Source organism: Aethina tumida, chromosome 4 (assembly GCF_024364675.1).
Source record: "Aethina tumida isolate Nest 87 chromosome 4, icAetTumi1.1, whole genome shotgun sequence".
NCBI lineage: Eukaryota > Metazoa > Arthropoda > Insecta > Coleoptera > Nitidulidae > Aethina > Aethina tumida.
In genome coordinates, this window is record NC_065438.1 from 17,631,239 (window position 1) to 17,656,736 (window position 25,498).

The window sequence follows — 25,498 nt, forward strand, 5'->3', positions numbered from 1 at the left end:
CAAAGTTCAATATATTTAAAATAATTAACAATTAATTTGACGTAATACAGTAATAATATTTAAAAAAGAAATGGTGCTGACTATATAAATATTTTAATTTTGTATTATTTATTAATCAGACTAGATGTATCGGTTAGTGTAAACCAACAAAACCGAAAAAAATGTGAATGAATAATTTATTTGGTGCTGGAAATAGAAAAAGTTCCAAAACAAAAGTTTACAATTCCAAAATACTCCATTTTAAATTAGTGTTGAAACATTTACTAAAAAACTTTGATACTACTACTTTGATACTAAAACTGTGATTTTTTAACCTTTCAAGGACAAAATAATTTTGAGAAAACTGAGTTTTTATTTTCCATATTTTAATAAATTTGAAGTATTTGTCGAATTTAATCTAACCCAATATAATCCAACCAATTCCAACGTAACCTAACCTAAGATTTGTTTAAAAATCAGCAATTATTCAAGTAACAAAATGGTTCCAAATATATAACAAATATAATATTGAATAATAAATCATGTAAATTATTAGTATTTATTTAAATATAAAAAAACAGATATTTTAAAAAGGGTGCTGATAAAATGCATATTTTATTTCGTTTATATTCATTAATCACCCTGAATGTGTTTGTTAGTGTCAACCAGTCAAACCGAAAAAATTGTGAATTGAATAATTTATTTGGTACAGGAAATAGGAAAAGAACCGAAGTTTACGACTAAACCAAAAGTTTAAAAATCGATTGTGTGGGAGATACTTCATTTTAAATTATGTTTCTAACAATTGTCAAAGAACTTTGATCATTAGTTACATTAATTACATTAATACTGTGGATTTTAATATTTTATTGCTACATTAAGAAGTTGTTTCAATTGTACACTAGTTTTTGTCATCATGATTGATTTTATCATTTACCTTTTTACTTTTTTGTTTGGTGCTACATTGAATTAGTAAGTAAAATGGAAACATTATCATTTAAACTATATTAAGAATAATAATCAATTTAAATTGACGTCGCCAACATTTATTAAATTAATGGACAGAGTTTTTACTTGTGACATTTAAATTAGTTCCGAGTATCGTGGCACTTAATTTTAACCTAAAATAACATAACCTAGATTTTCTTTTAAAATTATTTATGGGCAGCATTTACTGAAGCAACAGTATAATAAATATAATATGCAATAAATAAAAATTAAGTTATTATAATATTTAAACATTTTTTTAATGTTTTTAAACATTAATCAAAATGAAAGTGTTGATTAGTGTTGCTTATCATCCATTCCTTTTTTACTAACCTGAACAGAAATTTTACTTTAGATATATCAATTAATTTCATGGTTATTTTAATAATTTTTAACATCCTAAACTAACTTAACCTAACCGAATCTAACCTAACCTAGTTTAACCTAACCTAACATATTCTAAACTTGATTTCCTTTTAAAATTATTTGTAATCAGAAATTACTGAAGCAACGAAATAATGTAACAAATAAAAGAGTTTGTGTTTATTTATGGTAAACAATATAAAACATTATATTTGGTAATGAAAACAGAAAATAATCAAAAATTTACTTTATTCACTTTTAAACTAAACTAAAATACTCTAACTTATATTTTCAATAAAATATTTTATTTTAAATAGGATCCCGATAGTATATAAATTTTTTTACATTTTAAACATAATAAGACTGAATATGTCAGTTAGAATTAGAGTCAAGTTAATTTTCAATAGATTTTATTAATTATTGACCAATATAAAGGAACCGAAGTTAACCTAACAAAATCTAACTTAAGTTTATTCTCACCAATTATTAAAAAAATGTAATAAATAAAAATTAGTACTATTTATTTAAATGCAATAAAACAATAATATTTTTAAAAAGGTAAAATTAAATAAAAACCACTCAAAGTAGATAAAAAGTGGCTAAATATTTTAATTAGTGAAGGAAATAAGAAAAAATTGAAGTTTACGACTAAACCAAAAGTTTAAAAATCGATTGTGTAGTAGATACTTCATTTTAAATTAGTTTTTCGAACAATAATTAAAGAACTTTGATCATTAGCACAAAATTAATACCCTGAGTTTTTAATATTTTGTAGTGATACCAAGAAATTGTTTCAGTCTACTTGTTTAAGCCATTTAAATTGATTTTATTACTTACCTTTATAGTCTTTTGTTTTTTAAGCATTTAAATGAACAAAGTTAATAGAAACATTATATTAAAAATTTAAAACAATTCAACTTGGTGTTTCAAACATTTGTTAAAAATCATTACAATAAAATTAATTTGTAAATGTTTCAAGCACAGTAAAATGTAAGTGAGCAGTATCTTTCATTAATTTTTAACCTAACCTAACATAATTGAACTCATCTTTTTAAAATTATTTGAGGTTAATTGTATTATTTAATATTTTATCGTGATTATAAGAAATAGTTTCAGTGATTAAAATTATCATTACTTACATTTGTAATCTTATGATTTGAAGAAAAAAATAAAATAGAAACCTTAATTAAATTATATCAAAATTTTTTATATAAATTATATTTATATTATTTTTTATTAGTACAAATCAATTTTAATTTTCTTTAAAATATTTTTTACTTTTCTTAATTTAAGGAAATCTATCAATTTAAATTGATTTTATTACTTACCTTTATATTCTTTCGTTTATTCTAAGCAATTAAATGAACAAAATTAATAGAAATCTTATTAATTAAATTATATTAAGATTCAACATGATGTTTCAATTATTTGTTAAAAATCATTACAATAAAATTAATTTTTTAATGTATCTGTATCTTTCATTGATTCTTAACCTAACCTAACCTAATTTAACCTAACATAAGTTAACTCTTCTTTTTGAAAATTATTTAAGATTAATTAAATTATTGTACTTAATATTTTATCGTAATTATAAGAAATAATTTCAGTCATTAAAGTTATCCTTACTTATGCTCTGAAGAACAAAATAAAATATTATTAAAAATATTATTAAATTATATTAAAAATGTATAAAAATTTATATGTTCCCAACATTTATTTAACAAAATTAATTTGTTAATGTTTTCAGTACCTTAAAGGTAGGTGAATAGTATGTAACCTAACTTTATCCACTTTTTTAAAATTATGTGAAATCCATTCTAATCTTTTTAATATTTTATATTAATCAGAAAAAATGTCAATATTCAGTCATCAAAATTATCATTACTTACTTACCTTTATAATTTGATCGTTTGGGAGTCATTAAATTAGTAAATAAAACAACATCATTATTAATTAAATTATATTAAAAATTTATAACAATATATACAAGTATGTTACAGTAGTTTTGTACAGAATCAATAACATCGGAAACCAACGTCAACAAAACTCTATGGTCCCCTGAAACCATAAACTCAAAGAATACAATCAACATCAAACTTAATAATTTGGCAGTAATATAACTGTGCGCATTTATTAAAAAAGATGAAGATTACACCGTTGTAAATCGCCATTTTCGTCTAAAATTGATGCCAAGATTTTACTACAAAACCGCACCGGATAATGTACGAATTTTGCACCATTTAATTTATACGAACAAACAAGGAAGTTATGCGGTTAATGGTTCGATTGTTACGTCTTCAAAAACAACATAACTTCAGTTTTCGTCTTCGCTAATTTTCCGAATAAATTCCTGCCAAAAACTAAAGTGCCGATAAATTGGTGTTTCAATTAACGTTAAAGTAAAAATAATAAAAAAAAGTAGGGAAAATTGCAATCAATTTTAAACTGCGGCTCTTTTTTTTGTTTTAGTTTAATTTCGTCGTAATGATGAGACTGTGAGAGGCGTAATCTTCTCCCGACCCAATTTTCTTGAATTAAGAATATTCTAAGGGAAAATATTGCGACATAAAATATTGCCGCCTCGATGTAATCTTCAGCTCCACAACTCATTACGTCTCAACATAATCCTGTATAAAAATGGTTTTACAAGAAAACAAGGGGTAAGTCGTCGTATTTACATGCTGTATGCAAATTGTAAAAATATAGGCACTATTATTCACTAGGTTTATAGTAATGAATATTCCACAATGATATGCCAGTTTTGTTTCGGGTCAAACAGTCGTGAATAATGGACACACTTTTGGGGCGAATTTATTCGGTGGAATCGAAGAAGTGACCGCACCCAAGTTTAAGTGCCGGGCACCGGATTAATGGCAACATGTTTCGGCGGAAAGCTTTAAAATTGATCAAATAAAAGTTGGCTTTAAGTTTCGCCCAAAGTTTCGGGATCATCCGTGATCGAGGTGCATCAAAAATTACTAAATTAACAAAGTTTACCCCGTTACGTATGAATTATTAATCAGTTTTTAAAGCTGTTCCATTATAATCGAAATGAAAATAAACACCCGGAATATTGTTGTAATCCGTGTGTACTAAATTCTTGTTTTGTAAGCTCGATAAATGTTGAAAATAGCATTTATTAATAAACATAAATGGCCGGTGAATGGACATTAAAATTATTGGTGCGTATTTGTTTAATACATTATTTACAATGCCGTTCCAATTTAACGAATACGCGATTTTAAATTTTAAATAATATAAAATAAAACATGAAATTTCTTGTATTGTATTATGGAAAAAGTCGCCGTCATAAATTTCCGGCACAACAATTATTTATTACGTAAATTAAATCGTGGCGAAAACATAAAACCTCGACTCATAACTCGTCTTAATGTGCTTATACCGAAAACGGTGGATTTTTCGTTTGGGTTTATGTAACTTCGAAAACTTTTCCGCTCAATATATAAATTATTTGACGGCGAACTTTTGCCAAAACTAAAAATGTTTCCGTTATGGAATCGCCAATAATTCAACGTGTTATTTAGTTATTTCGGTGCGCTGGATTCTTTTGTCTTGTCAATCAATCAATTTTTTGCTGAATTAAGCTAATATTTTGGATATTCTTTAAATTTCTCAAACAAAACAATATAAAAATAAATAATAAGTAATTAATTAGTTTTTATAAATGAATCAGTTGATTTTTATAAACTTTAGATGATAAAATTAGTTTTAATTTTTTTTTTTGAATTAATTAAATAAATTTTAGACCCATTTTTGAATTAATTTAAATAAAAATAAAATATCGAAAATTTGTAGAAAATCCGTTAATAAATTATATTAAATTAAAAAAATAATAAATCTTATTTATATGTTTATCAATTTTGAACTTAACTTAATATAATATAGTAAATATAAATGTAAAATAAAAATATTTAAATAAATTAAATAAATTAAAATATTAAATTTATAAAGTAATTTTATTTAATTTATTAATATTTATATTTTATATTTTTATTCTACATGAATTTATTTAATAAGAAATTAAATTTTATTGCAACATTATAAAATTTTAATTTAATTTTCAATATTTATTCAAAGGTATCAATTTATATTTCTCTTAATTTAAATAAAAGTTGTGAAATTTAATATTTTATAATTTCAATGACAAAATTAATTATGAACTACACTTAATTTAATGAAATATGTACTGTGTAAAATAAAATAAAATTTATTATGAAAAGTGTAGAAAATTTATTAAATTTATATAATTAATTTTTTACTATTTATCCATAATAAATTTATTTAAATTATATTAATTAATTGTAATTTGAAAACATATATTGTAAGAAATGTGTCAAATTTTTCAAAACTTATAAAATAATCTTAATTCATTTATTATATTATATTTAATTTTATAATATTTAATGTAAAAATAAAAATTGAAAATTTAATTTTTATTACTTTTTATTATCTCAAAAACAAAATTAATTTTAAAATTCCCTTAATTTAAATAATACATGTATTTTTTAAATTTTAATCAAATTAAATCTGAAACTAGTAAATTAACAAAATAAAAAATTGTTTAAAAAATAATACTTTAGTATTTACTACTTTTCATAATTTATAAATTTATTTAACGTAAAATAATTTCGAGAAGAAAATAAATTTTTCAAAACTTTTAATTAAAAAAAAAGAAAATAATAGAAACTAAAGTTTAATCGAATTTAAATTGAAATTTAAAAATTTGCGAAATTTATGTAAAATTAAATTTTATTAAAATGAATAGACATTAAAAATTAAAAAAAAAATTAATTAGTTAATTTAATTTTTATTAACTTAAAAGGAAAATCAATTTTCATCAAATTGCCTTAATTTAAAGAAATTTATGAGCCTTTTAAATTTTAATCAAATTTAAAATAACGTAAATTTTCAATATATAATTATTTAGAATAAAATAAATTTTCAATTTCATTTAATTTAAGAGAATAAGAATATTGTTGAAATTTAAAGAAATTTGAAATAAAATTTTCCAAAATTTATTTATAAAAGCGATTTTAAAATTGAAATTTATTAAATATTAAATTTCAAAATTTAAAATTTTCAAATTTAAAACTTGGTAAATACAAATGTTAAATTTTAAAATTTAAATTTAATAAATTTAAAATTTTAAAATTTATATTTATTAAGTTTTAAATTTGAAAATTTTAAAATTTAAATTTGTTAAATTTTGAAATTTTCAAACTTAAACTTATTAAATTATAAAATTTGAATTTACTAAACCTTAAATTTATTAAATTTTGAATTTTTAATATTTAAATGTATTAAATTTTATAATATAAATGTTTTAAATTTTAAATTATAAAATTTAAACAAATATTTTAAATTTTGAATTTTAAAATGTAAATGTATTAAATTTTAAATTATAAAATTTAAATTAAATATTTTAAATTTTAAAATTTATGTTTATTAAATTTTAAAATTTATTTAAATAAATTTCAAATTTGAAAATTTTAAAATTTAAATAAATTAATTTCAAAATTTTAAATTTTAAAATTTAAATTTACTAAATTTTAATTTTAAAATTTAAATTTACTAAATTTTAAATTTAAAATTTAAATGTATGAAATTTTAAATTATAAAATTTAAACTAAATATTTTAAATTTTGAAATTTTAAATTTTAAAATTTATATTTATTAAATTTTAAATTTTAAAATTTATTTTTATTAAATTTTAAATTTTAAAATTTAATTTAATTAAATTTCAAATTTGGAAATTTTAAATTTTAAATAAATTAATTTCCAAATTTTAAATTTATTTAATTTTAAATTTTTGAATTTAAATGTATGAAATTTTAAATTTTGAATTTTAAAATTTAAATTTACTAAATTTTAAATTTATAATTATAATAATTTATTTAAAAAACTTTTATTTATAAAAGTGATAAATCTAAAATAATTTTAAAATATAATAATAAATTTGAGAAATTAATTTAAAAATACTAATCTCATAGAAAATTGATGAAAAAATTATATTAAATTTAAAAAAATAATAATTAGACTTACCTGAAACTTAAGAATTTCCAATATATATAAATTATTAAATTTAAATGATTTATAGATAGTTTGGAAAATTAAAATGTGTTACATTTTCACGACTTTTGACATTTTGATATTGAAAATACGTCTAAAAATTAACATAATTATATTTTAAATATGCGTAAAAGCAAATAAGTTAATGTGATCTTACATAAACTAACCCTTTGAAGATTCTTTTTTAACAAACCAATAAAAATCAAGTTTTGGTTGTATATTTTTTAAACAAAATTTTTATTTAATTAGCAATGTAGGAAATAACAAAGCAATAATTAAAGTTAATTCAGAAATTAACTGTTTAACACAGAAACCACAGAAGCCAAAATTGAGCCAGCCATCTTATTACCTTTGATTAAAACGTCGCGAGTCAGTCATACAGCGAAATAACTTATTTATCAACATCAACAAGGTTAGTTTGCAGTAGATCCGCATCAAAATTCATGGAAAACAAACAACCGGAACCCCATGTACACGGGTAAACATTCAAGACCCCGACTAAAGCCGGCGAATAAAAACCACACGGTCGAACTTCAAATGCCGGTGCCCGTGCCGTTGGGCAGATTGGCGTTCGGCGTGTCCTTCTTGATCTCGTCAATGGTCGAGACCGACATCCTGCGCTCGGTCAGGTCCAGCGGGAACTTGAAGCTGATCTCGCCCTTGCTGAAGATCGCCGTCGTCGCCTCGAGCGACCCTTGCCTACACTCGGCCGCCCGTTTCTGCTGCAGCATCACGTTGCGCGAGTGCCTCTTCATGCACGAGCAGACGACGAAAATGACGGAGAATATCGCCAGGATGACGATGAATACGAGGCCGACGAGGAGGCTCATCTTGCTCCTGTCCAGAGGCTCGGCCTCGTCCTCGTGGTCGGGGTTGTTGCAGGTGGTTATGTCCTCGAACTGCAGCAGGCTCAGCTTCACGTTGCGCAGCGAACGCGGCGAGGCGCAGTGCACGTCTTTGAACAGGTCCGATTTGTTGACGCGGAACAGTATGGGGGCGATGTGGCACAGGTTGCAGGTCCACGGGTTGCCGGTCAGGTTGACGTGTCGCAGGATCTCCATTTTGAGGACGACGCGCTCGCTGAGGCCGCGCAAATGGTTGTGCGATATGTCCAACTTCTTCAGCTGCAGCGGCAGGCTGTCGTAGGGCAGCTCCGTCAGGTTGTTCCTGGAGACGTTCAGCTCGGTTATGCGGTCGGGCAGCACGTTGGGCGGCAGACTGAGCAACTTCATGCCGGATATATCTAAAGTTTTGACTTTGTGCAGCGTCTGGAGGATGAGTTTGAGCGTCGGCACGTCGATGTTGTTGCCGCCAATCACTAGCCTTTGTAACGTTTCGCTGATCGGTTGGAAGGAGACGATCTCCATTTTGCGCAGCTTGTTCTGTCCGATGTCCAGGTCGACCAGACTGGTCATGTTGACGAAGGCGGTGTTGGTTATCTTGGCCAGACGGTTGCGGGCCAGGTTCAGATACTTGAGCTGCTGCTGATGGACGAACGTCCTCTCCAACACTACCGGCAGTAAGTTGCCTGAAACAATGGCATTCTTCGCTGTAATTAATCTCGAAGGTATTTCAATTTATAGGGAATTAACATCGGGAGAAACTGGCAACCATTGTTTTGGAATTTATGGGTCAAGGCTAATGGAATTACTAGTATCATTTTATGTTTATGGTATATATTAAATATTTATGGAAATGAATTTTAAATTTAAATATTTTACACAAAAGCATTTATATTTATATCAAACAATTTTAATAAATATATTTTAAAATGAAGGGTTTTAATTAATTTTTATTAAAAATGTGGACACACAGTCAAATAAATAAATGTTTTGTTCATATTTTTAATTAAAAGTTTTAACATATCAGGGAATTGAAACATTTTTATTAAGAATTGAAAATATGTTAATAAATTGTAATTATAAAATTTTGAAATTAATATAAATTATAATCATAAAATAGATGAAACGTTTTGATAAAAAATTATTAATAACATACAGAATAGTAAACAATTGTTTTATTCAATAATATTTTTAATTAAATATATGAAAACAATTTTATGAATGAAAATGAATTGAAAAGCATTTTTAATACTAATTTAAAATATATAATATATTTAAATATAATATTAAAATTAATAATAACTAAATATAATATATAATTATAAAATATGTCAAATATTTTGGTGAAACATAATTTACTGACTACTGAATATTAATTAACAAAAATCAATTGTAAAACATATTTTATATGATATTTCCACTTTATTATACAAAAATTTCAATAAACACAGTGAATTACCACTAAAATTATTATTGATATTATTATAAGACAATATTTACAGATTTGTTACAATAATAAAAAAAACTGTCTGTTAAAGAAAGGTAAAAAAAATAAAATATTTGATTTGAAATAAAAAAAATAATAAAATATTTAAGTTAAAAAAAATATTTAATTTAAACAAAAAACTATGAAATTAAAAACAAAAAAATTATAATTTAAAACTAAAAAAAACACTACAATATCTAATTTAAATTAAAATAATAAAATAATTAATTTAAATAAAAAAATAAAATATTTAATAATAAAAAAATAAATGTATAATTTAAAATTAAAAAAATATATTAAAATATTTAATTTAAATTTAAAAAAAAAATAATAAAATATTTGATACAAAATTTAAAAATAATAAAATATTTAATTTAAGTATGTGTACAATTTACAATTTATAAAATAAAACATTTATTTTATAAAAACTAAATTATTCATTTTAAAATATTTAATTTAAATTAAAAACAAATAAAACATTTAATTTATATAAAAAAAAATAAAATATTTAATTTAAATTTAAAAAATTAAGAAGTTAAAAAAAATTATATTTAAAAATTAATAAAATATTTAATTTAAAATTAAAAAAATAATAAAATATTTAAGTAAAAAAATACTTAATTTAATTTTTAATTAAAACATATTTAATTTTATAATTTAAAATTAAAGAAACACTAAAATATTTAATTTATGTTAAAATAATAGTAAAATAATTAATTTAAGTAAAAAATTAAAATATTTAATTTAAATTTAAAAAGAATTAAGATGATTAATTTAAAATAAAAAATAAAATATGTAATTTTAAAAAATTAAATAAAAAATTAAGAAATTTATAAACCATAATTTAAATTAAAAAATAAATTTAAAATATAAAAAATAAAGAAATATTTAATTTAAATTAACAAAAATAAAATTTTTAACTAAAATTAAACAAAAATTAAAGTACTTAATTTAAATTAAAAAAATATTTAAATATTCAACTTAAATTGAAATAACAATTCAAATTAAAATTAAAAGAGTTATAAAACATTTAATTTAAATAAAAAAATAAAATTTGATTTAAAATAAAAATTTAATATTAAAAAAATAATAATTTATATGAATAATACAAAATAAATTAATAATAAAATATTTAATTTAAATTAAAAAAGTATTAAAATATTTAATTTAGATTTATAATAAAATAATAAAATACATAATTTAAATTGTAAAAAATTGAAATAATTTAATTTAAAATTTAAGAAATAATAAAATACTGAATTTAAGTTAAAAAAAATTATTTAGTCCGATTAAAATAAATAATTTAAAATTAAAAAAATATGTATTTAATTTAATATTAAAAGAATAATAAAATATTTAATTTAAATTGAATAAATAAATTTATTTAAATTAAATAAATTAATATTTAATTAAGATTAAAGTAAAATAAAGTACAAGTTAAAACAAAATTGAAATATTTAACTTAAAAATAAAAAAAATAAATTTAAAATTAAAAAATAAAACATTTAATTTAATTATCAAAATTATATATTAAAGAAATTAAAATAATTAATTAATAATTAAAAAAATTATAAAATGTTTAAGTTAAAATAATAAAATAATTAATTTAAATAAATTGTAATTAGTAATCAATTATAAAAATATATATTACACAACCAAATTCATTCCAATTACCAAAAATATAATATGTCATTAATGTCAAAAAAATTTATGCTATCAGTTAAAAAATATTTTTTTCACAAAATACATCAATAAAAACCTACAACAAGGTCGCAAAAAGTGCTGATAATTATTATAAGAAAAATCAAAAATTCATTTAACGAGTTACTGAAAATGTCTTCAGATATATAAATATTACCTTGAAGGCTTATTTTTTGAAGGAATGTCGAATTTTTGCCCCATATGCATATGCATAAGTCGAATTAGATTTTGAGCTTCTATCAAACAGACTTGTGTACAAAATCAATACAATTGGCTAAATTTGGTCCAATAAATCCTGTAGTGTACCAATGATAGAATTGCAAATTAATAATTGGAGCATCGTATTGTTGCCCTTTCTCGCTTATATAAATTTAGAGCCGATCCGGTCCGAACATAATTCCATTATCGAGTTTGTTCTGACAATAAACGGCAAGTGAAAAGAAGTTTATTAAACAAAGGGAACGGAGACCGTGAGGAAGGGCGCGGAGCAACTTACCATCGAGTTTTAAACTATGCAAGCGATGTAGATCCTGGAATTCGTCGTAGTCTATAAATTGCATCTGATTGTTTCCCAAATCGAGATGAGAGAGATAAGGCAGCAAATGGTATATTTGAGTGTTTATTCTTTTAAGACCGCATCCCCGACATTCCAGCACTCGCAGATCCTGCAAAGGAAAATTTCAAAATTAGATTTAAAAAGGAGGGGGATGATAATCCGGCCGGCCTTCGGCACCAAGAACAATATTGACTCGGAATTTTATTGAGATTCATCGTATATTGGAAAATTCATCGTCTGGTCCCTCTTCAATAACCTTTTCACTTTTCACCGCTGACTGATTCCAAAAATGTAATGCGTCGACGTGAATGGTTTACAACGGGAGCGATGGAATATTCGCTGGTTTTATGAATGTTTAACGCCGAAATTAAGCTTGGATTATGCGCTTCGGTTTTTTTTTTCTTTCCCCGACCAACAATTAATGGAATTAATATTTAAACTGGCTAATTTATACGAAACTGGTGGGTGATTAAAATTTGAAAAAAGAAATACAAATAACTTCTCGTACACGATACAAGTTTCTGTTTAGTGATTGCAGCTGCACTCTTTTATTAATCAAATTCATAGATATAAAGAAAACTAGAAAAGCCTGATATGAATGATAAATGACGTTTTTTATAAATATATAATTAAAAAAATGTATAATTATGTATTATTAATTATTCTAATTATTATGAAAAACAAAACCTTAAATTAAAATTAAATTATTTAGATTATAGTAAAAAAAGTAAAAATTCAAAATGCAGAATTCAATAAATTAAAATAAAATAATAATTTAGTATAATTAATATATTATTAATTATCATAAAAAACATCTTAAATTACGTGATCATATGTTCACAGTTAATGTAGATTAAAAACTAAATTTTTAAAATTCTACATTAATAGTAAAATATTAAAAATTACAGATACAATAACAATTGAATTAAAGTACTATTAAAATATTTAAAAAAAAAAAATAATAATTCTAACTAAAAAAATAAAATATTTAATTTAAATTAAAAAAAGGTAATAAAATATCCAATTCAAAATTATAAATAAATATATTTAAATTAAATAAATTATTAATTATTTAATATATATATTATAAAATTAATAATATATTTATTTAATTTAAAAATAATATTAAAATATGTAATTTAAAATTAAAAAAAATAAATTATTAATTTAAAATAAAAAAAATTGAAATCTTTAATCCAAAACAAAAAAGTTATTAAAATATCTAATTTAATTAAACAAATTTGAAATATTTAATTTAAATTAAACAAAAATAAAATAAAATTGAAATATAAAAGGTGAATTTAAGTAGTTAATTTAATTTATAAAAAAATATATATAAATAGTAACAATAAAATATTTAATTTAAATCAAAAATAAAACATTTAATTTAAAATAACAAAAAATAATGAAATATTTAATTTGCAATTAAAAATTACATATTTAATTTAAAAATAAAATTTTTAATAAATTAATAAAATATTTAATTTAAATTGAAAAATATTTCAAGTAAATTAAAATAAAAAAGTTGAAATATTTAATTTAATTAAAAAACTATAATATTTAATTAAAAAATAAAAAAAGTATTAAATCTATAATTAACTAATAATATATTTAATCCTTAATAAACGAAAAATTAGAATATTTAAATTAAATTAAAATTAATTAAAACAGTTAATTTAATTTAAAAAAATAAAATTAAAGTAAAAATAAAATGTTTAATTCAAAATTTAAAAAAATACTAAAATATTAACTTTAATTAAAAAAAATAATAATTTATTTTTAATTATTTATTATTTAATTTAAATTAAAAAAATAATAAAATATTTTAATTAAATAAAATAAAATAATTAAATTAAATAAAAAATAAAATATTTAATTTAAATTAAAAAAAAATTATTATATTATTATTATATAAAAATTATATATTTAATTAAAATAATTAAATTAAATTAAATTAAATCAAAATATTTAAATTTAAAATAAAAATGTAAAATATTTAATTTAAATAAAAAAATTAAAATATTTAATTTAATTAAAAAAACTAAAAATTTAATTTAAAAATAATAAAAAAATAAGTATTTAATCCATAATAAATTAATAAAATATTTAATATAAATTAAAAATATTTAATTAAAAAAATAAATAAATATTCAATCCTTAATAAAAGAAAAATTAGAATAATAAATTAAAATAGTTAATTTAATTTAAAAAAATAAAATATTTGAGTTAAGATAAAGAAAATAAAATGTTTAATTCAAAATTTAAAAAATAATAAAATATTTAGTTTAAATAAAAAAGAAATAAAATATTTAATTTACAATTAAAAAATTAAAATATTTAAATTGACTTAAAATTAATTAAAATACTTAATTTAGTTAAAAAAATAAATTAATAAAATATTTAATTTCATATAAAATAAATTAAAAAATTCAATTAAATAATAAAATGTATAATTTAATTGAAAAATTTTAAAAAAATAATTTAAAATAAAAAAATAATAAAATATTTAAATTAAAATTTAAAAAAAATTAAAATATTTAAATTAAATAATAATACAAAAATTAAAATATTTAATTATATTAAAAAAATTAAACAAAATATTCAATTTAGTTAAAAATATAAAAAAAAAATTTAAAATAAAAAAAAATAAAATATTTAATTCAAAATTGAAGAAAAAATAAAATGTTTAAAATAATAAAATTAAGCCGTTTAATTTAAATTTGTAAAAATAATTATAAAATATTTAATTTAAAAGTAAATAAATATTTCAATCAAATAAATCATAAAAAATATTTAATATAAATTAAATAATAAAATATTTGATCCTTAAAAAAACATTTAATTTAAATTGAAATATTAAAAGTGTGAATAAAAAAATATAAAATTTTTTAAATTTAAAAATTAATCAAATATTATTAAAAATTTTGTACGATCATAGTGAAAAATAAAAATTAATACGCGGAATACCATAACAATTAAAATAAAATAAAAAATTAAAATAGTATATATTAATTTATTATTAGTTAATAAAAATTATAATAATGGTAACAAAATAAAAATTAATATAGACAAAAATGATAAAATTAATGTAAAAAATGTAAAAATTATTATGCAGAAAACAATAAACTTATTTCAATAAAGTGATCTAATTTTAACAATTAATGGAATTAACATTTAAACTAGTTAATTTATTCGAATGTGGGAGTGGGTAATTAAAATTTAAATAAAACACAAAAAATTCTCGTACAAGCTACAAGTTTCTCTTTTAGCGATTGCACTCGCACTCTTTTATTAAACAAATTCATAAATATAAGGAAAAATAAAGAAGCCTGACGTGTATGATAAATTGCGTTTTTTTCGTAGCTTTATCCTCCACTCTATTTGGTTTACAAATACGAATTTTGTTTTTTTTTTCCTCAGTTACGTCATGCGATTATGTCATTAGCCTGTGGGGTGTAAAAAATGTAAAAACATGTTAATTTTAATTGCGCCTTTTCCTGAAAAATTACGCCGGTTAATGCAAGGGGCATTATAGCATTCAGCCATTATTTTATCTAGCTTTTTGATTAAAAATACTTTGAACGTTTAATAAATAATTTTTTTCAAACCGACCTTTCTGCCGTCCTTAAATTGGGGCCTTTGTTCGCCACCCGGGAATTTATACTATAGGTACCATTACACAACGTTTAACACATGCTTAGCTTAATTACTGGTTAATCTAAGTGGCACTTTAACAGCTTCACTTAATTGTATGGCAATCTTGGTAATTGTATTACACATTATCACACATTCGTTGAAAGTTGAAGTTGAAATTCTCTCGTGTTGTATTATGAAAATAAAAAATATTTCCAGTTTTTAACTACATTTCGCATGTGTGAATCAGATACGGATTATTCCTGTAACACGATACACGGTGCGCACAGCATTGTTATTTGGGTTACGTTATTTAACACAAAAATTACCGATTTAATTATCGCGGCACGTGATCTTGACTAATTGAATCGCACACAATTTTAAATTTGTACGTTGCATTTCAATGCAGCTGTTGGATTTCTGTGACATTTTAACAATGAACATACCTCCATTTGGGTACCAACGATTTTTTATGGTTAATTTTTCTGTGCAGAATCTAAAAGAGCCACTAAATTTTGTCCACCAGATCTAGTTTTATAATTTAAGTCTTCTTAACTATGTATGTAGCTCAACAACAAAATTACGAAGTGGTATTTAAAAAATTCTATATTAGTGCCTGTATAAAGTGATACTTTCAAATAATCTAGATGCAGATAATTACTAATTAAAATAGTGAGGAATTATTAAATTTACTTCAAAGTCACTGCAGTTTTTTTCATCGGACGTTGGATTTTCTGAACCAACCAAGAAGCTTGGGAAGTCTGCTGAAGGATGAAACTGATATTTCTTCAGTATGTTGGTATGGTATATATAGATCTTATGGTTGAATAAAGATTAAGATGTACAGTGTTTCTACTATTCCTATTAATACGAGACTGTTTAAAATTGTTTTCTACTTAATGTCAAAGTACCAAAAACTTTGGGAGGATTTACATAGGTACATCTACTTACGGATGTCTTGGTTAGTAACCCTAACCTAACCTAAACTAATATAACTAAATATAAACTAATTTAATCTACCCTAACCTAATCTAACCTTAAGTTTTATTCTAACATGCTTTGTAGTTAGCATAATAAATGTAATGGAATCAAAAATAGTATTATTTATTCAAAACAATTTCATATTAATAATTTTAGTAATAATAATAACAAGTAACCTTATCTAAACTAATCCAACTTAAGCTTTTTTCTAACACTATTCATAATCAGCAAACACTGAATCAATAAATATACATGTAACAAAAGTTATGTTAAGTAAAAAAAGTATTATTTAGACAAAACAATTTATATATTCATAATTTTAGTAATAATATCAACAAGTAACCTAACCTAAATTAACCCAACTTAGACTTTCTTCTAACGCTCTTTGTAGTCAGCAAACACTGAATCAATAAATATCCATGTAATAAAAGTAATGATAAATAAAAAATAGTATTATTTACTTAAACAAAATAATTTCAAATTAATAATATTAGTAACAATAACGACAAGAAACCTAACCTAAAGTAACTCAATTTGGGCTTTCTTCTAACACTATTTGTAGTCAGCAAACACTGAATCAATAAATATCCATATAATAAAAATAATGATAAATAAAAAATAGTATTATTTACTTAAAAAAAAATAATTTGCATATTATTAATATTAGTAAAAATAATGACAAGAAACCTAACCTAAACTAACTCAATTTAAGCTTTCTTGTAATTTGCAGTCAAAAAACACTGAATCAATAAATATGGATATAATAAAAGCAAAGATAAATAAAAAATAATATTATTTACTTAAACAAAATAATTACATATTAATAATATTAGTAATAATAACGACAAGAAACCTAACCTAAACTAACTCAATTTAGGCTTTCTTGTAACACTATTTATAGTCAGCAAACACTGAATCAATAAATATCCAGTTAATAAAAGTAATGATAAATAAAAAATAGTATTATTTACTTAAACAAAATAATTTCAAATTAATAATATTAGTAATAATAACGACAAGAAACCTAACCTAAAGTAACTCAATTTTGGCTTTCTTCTAACACTATTTGCAGTCAGCAAACACTGAAACAATAAATGATCCATATAATAAAATTAATGGTAAATAAAAATAGTATTATTTACTGAAACAAAACAATTTATTAATAATAATATTAGTAATAATAAGGACAAGAAATTAGCACAGTTTAGGCATTCTTCTAACACTATTTGTAGTCAGCAAACACTGAATCGATAAATATCCATAAAATAAATGTAATGATAAGTAAAAAAAGTATTATTTACTCAAACAAAATAGTTTCTTAATAATAATATTAGTAATAATAACGACAAGAAACCTAACCTAAAGTAACTTAATTTAGGCTTTCTTCTAACACTATCTGTAGTCAGCAAAAACTAAATCAATATCCATGTAATAAAAGTAAAAATAAATAAAAAATAGTATTATTTACTTAAACAAAATAATTTCTTAATAATAATATTAGTAATAGTAACGACAAAAAACCTAACCTAAACTAACTCAATTTAGGCTTTCTTCTAACACTATTTGTAGTCAGCAAAAACTAAATCAATATCCATGTAATAAAAGTAAAGATAAATAAAAAAGAGTATTATTTATTCAAACAAAACAATTTCATATTGATAATTTTAGTAATAATAACATCAAGAAACCTAACCTAAATAACCCAACTTAGGCTATAATCAGCAAACAATGAATCAATAAATATCCATATAATATAATAAAAATAATAATATATTTATAATTATAAATAAATTATTATTTATATAAATAAATAATTTCATAATAATATAATAATATTAATAATAATAATAAGTAACCTACCCGAGACTAACCCAACCAAATCTATTCTAAACTAACTTACCCTAATCTAAACGAATTTAACCTAAGTTAGATTTTCTGCTAAAACTATTTGTAGTCAACAAAAGCTGAATCGACAAATACGCATAAATAATCATAAAAAAATAGTGTATTTATTTAAATAAAGTAATGGAATCAGAACAATATACTAAATCAGTTATTTGTGTTCGAAGAACAATTAATAATAATAATTTTAATATAATAATAATTTTGTTGCTTTTTGCTTATTTAGCATTAAATTCCTCCAGACGAAATGTCTGTTTTAATTACAAAAAAATCTTTGTTTTTCTTATGCCTTTTACCATAACTAAATTCAATTAGCCTGATCTCAAAAATTAAAATTGATGGCTTTTGTTGAATTAACGCCTTAAAATATTCCAATCCAGTTCTTTCCGCCACCAAAAAGAAAAAATCATATTATTGGCCGGTGTTATTATATTTGAGGCTTTTAAGAAAATTGCCAGTAAATTTATTGTGTCGGATTTCTCGTTATAAGTCATATTTATGAAAGGCAATTATTATTGGTGGCTTTACTTAAGTGGAATTTAGCACTGCTACATTTATTATCAACGTGATCCGCTTTTATCTTTCCCAGGAACAAATATTAAATTTATATTGTTAAATAGATGGCCCACATTAATTTAATTAAGTTATGAACAATATACTAGTTTTAATAATATGATCATTAATGAAAGGATAATTATAAGTAATGATTATACAAATTACGGCAATTTTGGAAATTATAATGGTACACAAAATACATAAATATATATGAGTAATAAAATATGATTACGTTGTTATAAAATATAATTGATCATAGACTCCAATTTATGTTTATTCATGTTTAATTTATACCTAATTAAATTTTAAAATGACCCACATCCAAACCAAACACCGAAAATTACTTTTAATTGATATACAACAAAAGATTTTTCGAAAAATTAATTAATAAAATAAACATGTTCTTAGTATTAGACTAAAGAGTCTCCGGGGGTGACTTCGTGGAGCACTTAAAATCACAAATTACGTGCAAACGAGTTTTTGTTTTTTCTTAATTAATGAACTTAACAGTTTCTTCGGGTTTAATTGCCTCGAATACTGTCGACATCAAAAGTGACTGAAAAAAATAGCAATTACGACCTTAACTCAGGAAACTGCATTAAAAAACTTTACGTTCTCCCGAAGAACGATTAAACAAAGTTTTATAATTATCCATAATCAAGGCACAAATCAAAGGCAACAAAGTTTTAAAAGCAAATAACGATAATTATAGAAAATTCGCAGGTACATCTCAAAAGCGAGTTTACGAGTTAGTTGCAAAATTTATATTTCAATTAATTTGAGAGCACGCCACCCCCGGATCTGCGTTACGGGGGGCAATTATTTTTATTAGACATAATTGGGAGCTGCTTTTTAACAACCGTTTCCTTGCAATTTGTCGAAAACTTAAAGAATAATAATGTGCAAATTGGGGTGAAAAGTAGTTCCTTTATGAATAATATTTTACACTAATTTAATGATAGTTACTTTAGACAATAAAAATAAATAATTGTCACTCGTTTTACTTAACAAAATTATTATTATTATTATTTTACTTTATTTTTATTATAAGGATATTTTTCGATACAATGTTTGTATAGTTACATAGTTTAAGTTAGATTTGGTTTATTAGTTTAGGTTTCTTATTAATAAATATTATTTGATGTAGCAAAAGACTCAAAGAAATAAATATATACTTAAATTTAAAATTGAATTAGCCGCATATATCTAGAATTGCCCTTGATTCGACTGACCTATTTAGTCCTCCCCTAGGCCCATATTACCTTTGGCCTACCCCTGTCTTTCTGAACTCACTAAATTTTGTGAGTAAATTTATGGTATTATTGTGTCCAGACTTTTGATGTTTAATATCAAAACACTAAACATAAATCAAAGAATCCACAAACAAACGTATGGGTGTAAATTCTCCAAATTGTTTATGTTGTGTGTGTGTGACGAATCCACTTTGTGAAAAGGGGTTATCTGACATACTTTGGTCGTTCATTTGGAAGACCAGGAATATTTTAGTCTGTGGATTTCGTCTGTAAAAGGTGTGTAAGCCAAATGTAGCATAATTAATCTTAAGAGTTTAAATATCATAAATTAATTTTAAAAATTTAAATTATTATTTTAAATTGACAAAACTTAAAGTTATGCTAAAAATGTATAAAATTAAGTTTACAAATTAAAAACTTACCAATTATATTTAAAACAAATAAATATTAATTTAAATTTACTTTAATTTTATTTTTACATAAAACTAACAAAACAAAATATTAAGTTTAAAAATATTAAAAATAAACAGTTAAAAGTTAAGTATAATTAAAAAATAATTATTATTAACATAAATTTTAAAATAAAAAAACATTAAGCTTAAAATCTTAAAAATAACCATATAAAAATCAAAATTAAAAATAACAATTAGAACAATAGAAGAAAAAAATAAAATCAATTCATAAAATTAAGCATAAAAAATTAAAATCAATCAAATAATATAATAATAAAAAAATTGTGGACGGATAAAAAAATGAAGATGATATTGAATATTAATTAAAAGATACGTCAGAGCTACAGCTTAAAAATTAAAATTAACAAAATAAATGTGAAAAATCAAAATTTATATATTTTAAAACGTAAATGTTAAAAATTTAATTAAACTAAAAAAAAATGAAATCATTAATTTAAATTTTATAATTCTAAAAATCAAGCTTAAAAATTAAAAACTTTACCAATTATAATTAAAACAAATAAATATTAAATTATAATTTAAATTTATAAAATTTTATAATTGTGTTTTAAAAATTAAATTTAAAAAAAAATAAAATTTTATATTTCAAAATATTAAAGATAAATAATCAATAATTTTAAATGCAATAATTAATTTTAATTGATAAAATTTGAGAAATGAAGCATAACAAATTAAAACTTATTAATTAAATAGAAAAATAATTAGAATTATTAATTTAAATTTTAAAATAAAAAAATGAATCTTAAAATCATAAATAAATATAACCAACTAAAAAAATATAATTATTGATTTAAATTTATAATTCAATTAACTTAAATTTAACATAATTATCGAGAAAAATTTATCTATTTCAAAATTTAAAGCTTAAAAAGTTAAAATTTACTAATTAAATTTAAAAAATTAAAATTATTAATTTAAAATTTAAAAATTAAGCTTAAAAAATAAAAACTTACCAATTATACTTAAAACGAAAAAAAATATTAATTTAAATTTATAAAATTTTAGAAATTAAGCTTAATATTAAAAAGAACAAATTGAACTTAAAAATATTAAAAATAAACTAATAATTAATTAGTTAAAAAGTAAGCTTAAAATGTTAAAAGTAATCAATTAATTATAAAAATAATAAAATTTAAATTTACAAAATTACAAAAACACAATTAAATTAAAAAATAATAATAATTATGTTTGTTTAATTTTATAAAAATCAAAATATTGAAATTGAAAAATTAAAAGTAGCCAATTAAATTAAAGAAAAAGTTGAAACCAGTCATCAGTAATTATAATTAAAAAAAATATTGTAAAAAATAGTTTAAAAAATTGTTGGTAGAAAAAAAAAAACAAGATTAAAAATATAAAATTAAAAGCTAATTCAGCAATACTGAACATATAAGAAAAATAAGGCTTAACAAATAAAAATTAACAAATTAAATTTATATTTTAAAAACAATTAAACAATTAAAAATTACTAATTAAAACAATAATAATAAAATAAAATAATTAATTTAAATTTTAAAATTTAATAATTTAAACTTAAAAAATAAAAGATTAAATAAAAAATTTAAAAACATAAATAATAGAGCTTTTTTAAGCTTTAACTTTTTAGTTAAAAATTAAATTGAATAAAAAATAAAATAAAATTGTTATTTAATTAATTGGTATTTTTTTATTTTTAAGCCTAATTTTTCAAAATATATAAATGAATCTGTTTTTTTAAGAAATAAATTATAAATATAAATTAATGAATTTCTTAATTTAATTACATATTTTAAATTTTTGTAGCTAATTTTTTTAAATATACTTAATAATTAAATTAACATTTTTATTTTTTAATAATTACTCATTTTTTATTTTCTGAGCATAATTTTTCAAAATATACAAATAATTCTATTTTTTCTTTTCAAATTGAACTGTTTTTTCTTAATTACTTAACCCTATTTTTTACAATTTTATAAAATTAAATAAAAAATAAATTATAAATATAAGTTACTGATTTTAATTTTTTTTTTTTAATTTATTTTTTAGGCTTAATTTTTTAAATATTGCATTTATTAATTATATAAATAAATTGAGATAGTGACCTTAAAATCACCAATTAAATAAAAAAAAAAAAATATAAGAATAAGGCATAAAAATTAAAATTAACTAAATAAAAAATATAATACTTAAAAAATATTTATAAAAATTCTGTCAAAGTTCAGACAATAATTAATATACTATTGAAATAAAGCTTAAAGATTTAAAATTAACGTAAATAATGTAGTAATTTAAATCCATAAAATTTAAAAAATTAAGGTACAAAAATTAAAAATTGCCAATTAAACTTAAATTAATTTTCAGTTTCTCCGTACAGCTAGAGGTTGCTACCGAAACAATTGTACATTTCAAAAGAGTCTAAGTATACTCATCCAGATTAAACAAAAACGAAAATGGGGAAATGGTAAGAAACGTGCTTTAGAAAATAAAACTGTAAATATAGTCTATGATAAAGACTAGATCTGATGACAAAATCTAATAGCTAATTTTAATTCTGCAGTTAAAAAGAATTTTGATACCTTTATAAATGGCTGATGGACTAATATATTTAAAATAATATTATAGTTATAATAATAAAATATCATTTGGAATTGGAACCTGTAAGGTCGTCTTATTGGATCACGCAGGGACATGGATAATACGGACTCACCGGTATATCCTTAAAAGCCTCGGGATCCAGCTCCTCGAATTTGTTTCCACTAAGCTTGAGCACATGTAACTTAACAAGTTTTACGAACATCCGTGGCACCAATTCACTAATCAAATTATTCTGCAAACTTAATATTCGTAACTCGGTTAAGTGTTTAAAGACGCCACTCTGGATGCGGCCGATCCTGTTATGGTCCAGATTCAATTCCACCAGGTTGACCAGTCCGCGGAAGTTGTGGTCCAGGATGTTGGTTATCCGATTGAAGGACAGATCCAACAGTCTGATGCTGGGCACGCCCCAGAAAGCGTGCATCGCGATCTGATGCACGTTCGACTTCCTGATGGTCAGCTCCTCCAAGCTCTTGAACCGCTGAAAGATCTGCGATATGGTGAGGGTGTTCTTCACGTCGTCCGGCGCCGATATCTCCAACACTTCCATGCCCAGGTCCATCTCGTCGGTGGGCAGCGGGTCGTGCAGTCCGCCTTTGATGCAGCTCACCTTCTTCTTGCCCTTGTCCGTTTGGTTGCACGTGCACGATGTCGGGCACAGGGCGTTACTTGTACACAGCCACAACAACAACAGGCAGGATGTTGAGACGTGCCAGTTTGAGAGCATCCTGAAACGCACGAAAGAAAATGTTTTACTGCGAACAATGGTAATTGAGTCGAACGTTTTTGCCAATAAATAAAACATTTTATTGAACTGCAGTATCCCTGTATTTTTGAAACGTCGACATTACTACAGTTTTGCGCTCTATTGTTGTGCATTAGCGCAAGACTCGTATTTCGGTAAGTGATCCATTAAACCGGAAACGTTGGAAATAAATTCTTTGTTAAATTTACAGAGAAAACTAGCAAACAAAATCTCCTAAAATTTCCGGGATAAAACAACAATGTGAAGAACGTGAACAAAACAAATATTGTGTGTCATTTGTAAAGTGCAGTAATTTATGAAAGGGTTGTTATAAAATATTGTTTGTTTTTGACGTTTCCATTTTTTTAATGCTGTTTGGTTTGGTTTAATTAATTTTGTACAAATATGTTGTGAACAAGTTATACGAAATATTCATAAATACAAACTTTTCAAAATATTTGTCAAGTTGGATAATATTGTCGAGCTTTCATTTTTTTATTTGGGTTTACCGTTTAATAATTGCATGTTAACCGTTATTTTATTTACATTTTATGAAAATTATTCACACAACATTTTACCCCATGTTATATTTCACAAATTACGAGTAGATTTAAGGGAAGAAAAGTTGGAGTCAACAATATACTACAATTATTTTTTTATTTATTTTTTATTATGGTTCTTGATATTTTATTAGCTTTCAGTTTCATTTATTTTTTTCTGTTTATATTGTTCTTAAATTTTAAATTTTATAAAAATAAATATTAACAATATTACAATTATTTATTAAAAAACCATAAATAAATTTTTTAAAATTAATTAAATAATATTAATTTTTTTTTAATTAAGTTAAGTTTTATTTTTTTTATTAATTGATAATTTTTTATCTCTAATTTTTCAAAGTGTATAAATAATTTTATTTTTTTAAATTTAATTGTTTTTTTTAACATTAACCTTATCTTTATAATTTCTTAATTTAATTGGATACATTTTTTAACTATTTTTTTAATTATATAAAATATATTGCTAATTTTTTATTTTTTAAGCCAAGTTTAATAGTTTTATAAAATTAAATAAAAAGTAAATTATAAATATTTATAATTTAAATTTAATGATTATATATTTTTTAAAGTTAATATTAATTAATTTATAATTTTTTAATTTTATAAATTAGTTTTTTGTTTATTTGTCATTGATTATTTTAAATTTTGTTTAAAAGTATAAAATGAAATTAATAATTCTATTTTTTTTTAATTAATTGGTAATATTTTATTTTTAAACCTAATTTTTCGAAATATATACATTTTTTAACAAATTAAAAAAAAAAATAAATTATAAACATAAATTAATGACTTTATGTTTTTTTCCCTTAATTTAATTG

General features: G+C 21.4%; 1 protein-coding gene across 1 annotated transcript; it reads right to left on the bottom strand.

Moving 5' to 3' along the window:
- Window positions 1-7,952: 7,952 nt before the first annotated feature.
- Window positions 7,953-24,102, bottom strand: LOC109604432 (leucine-rich repeat-containing protein 15). The gene is made up of 3 exons (XM_020020957.2): window positions 23,488-24,102; window positions 11,945-12,113; window positions 7,953-8,947 (listed from the first exon to the last, which is right to left on the bottom strand). The coding sequence occupies exons 1-3, from the start codon at window positions 24,100-24,102 to the stop codon at window positions 7,953-7,955; spliced, it is 1,779 nt and encodes a 592-aa protein (XP_019876516.2).
- Window positions 24,103-25,498: the final 1,396 nt, after the last annotated feature.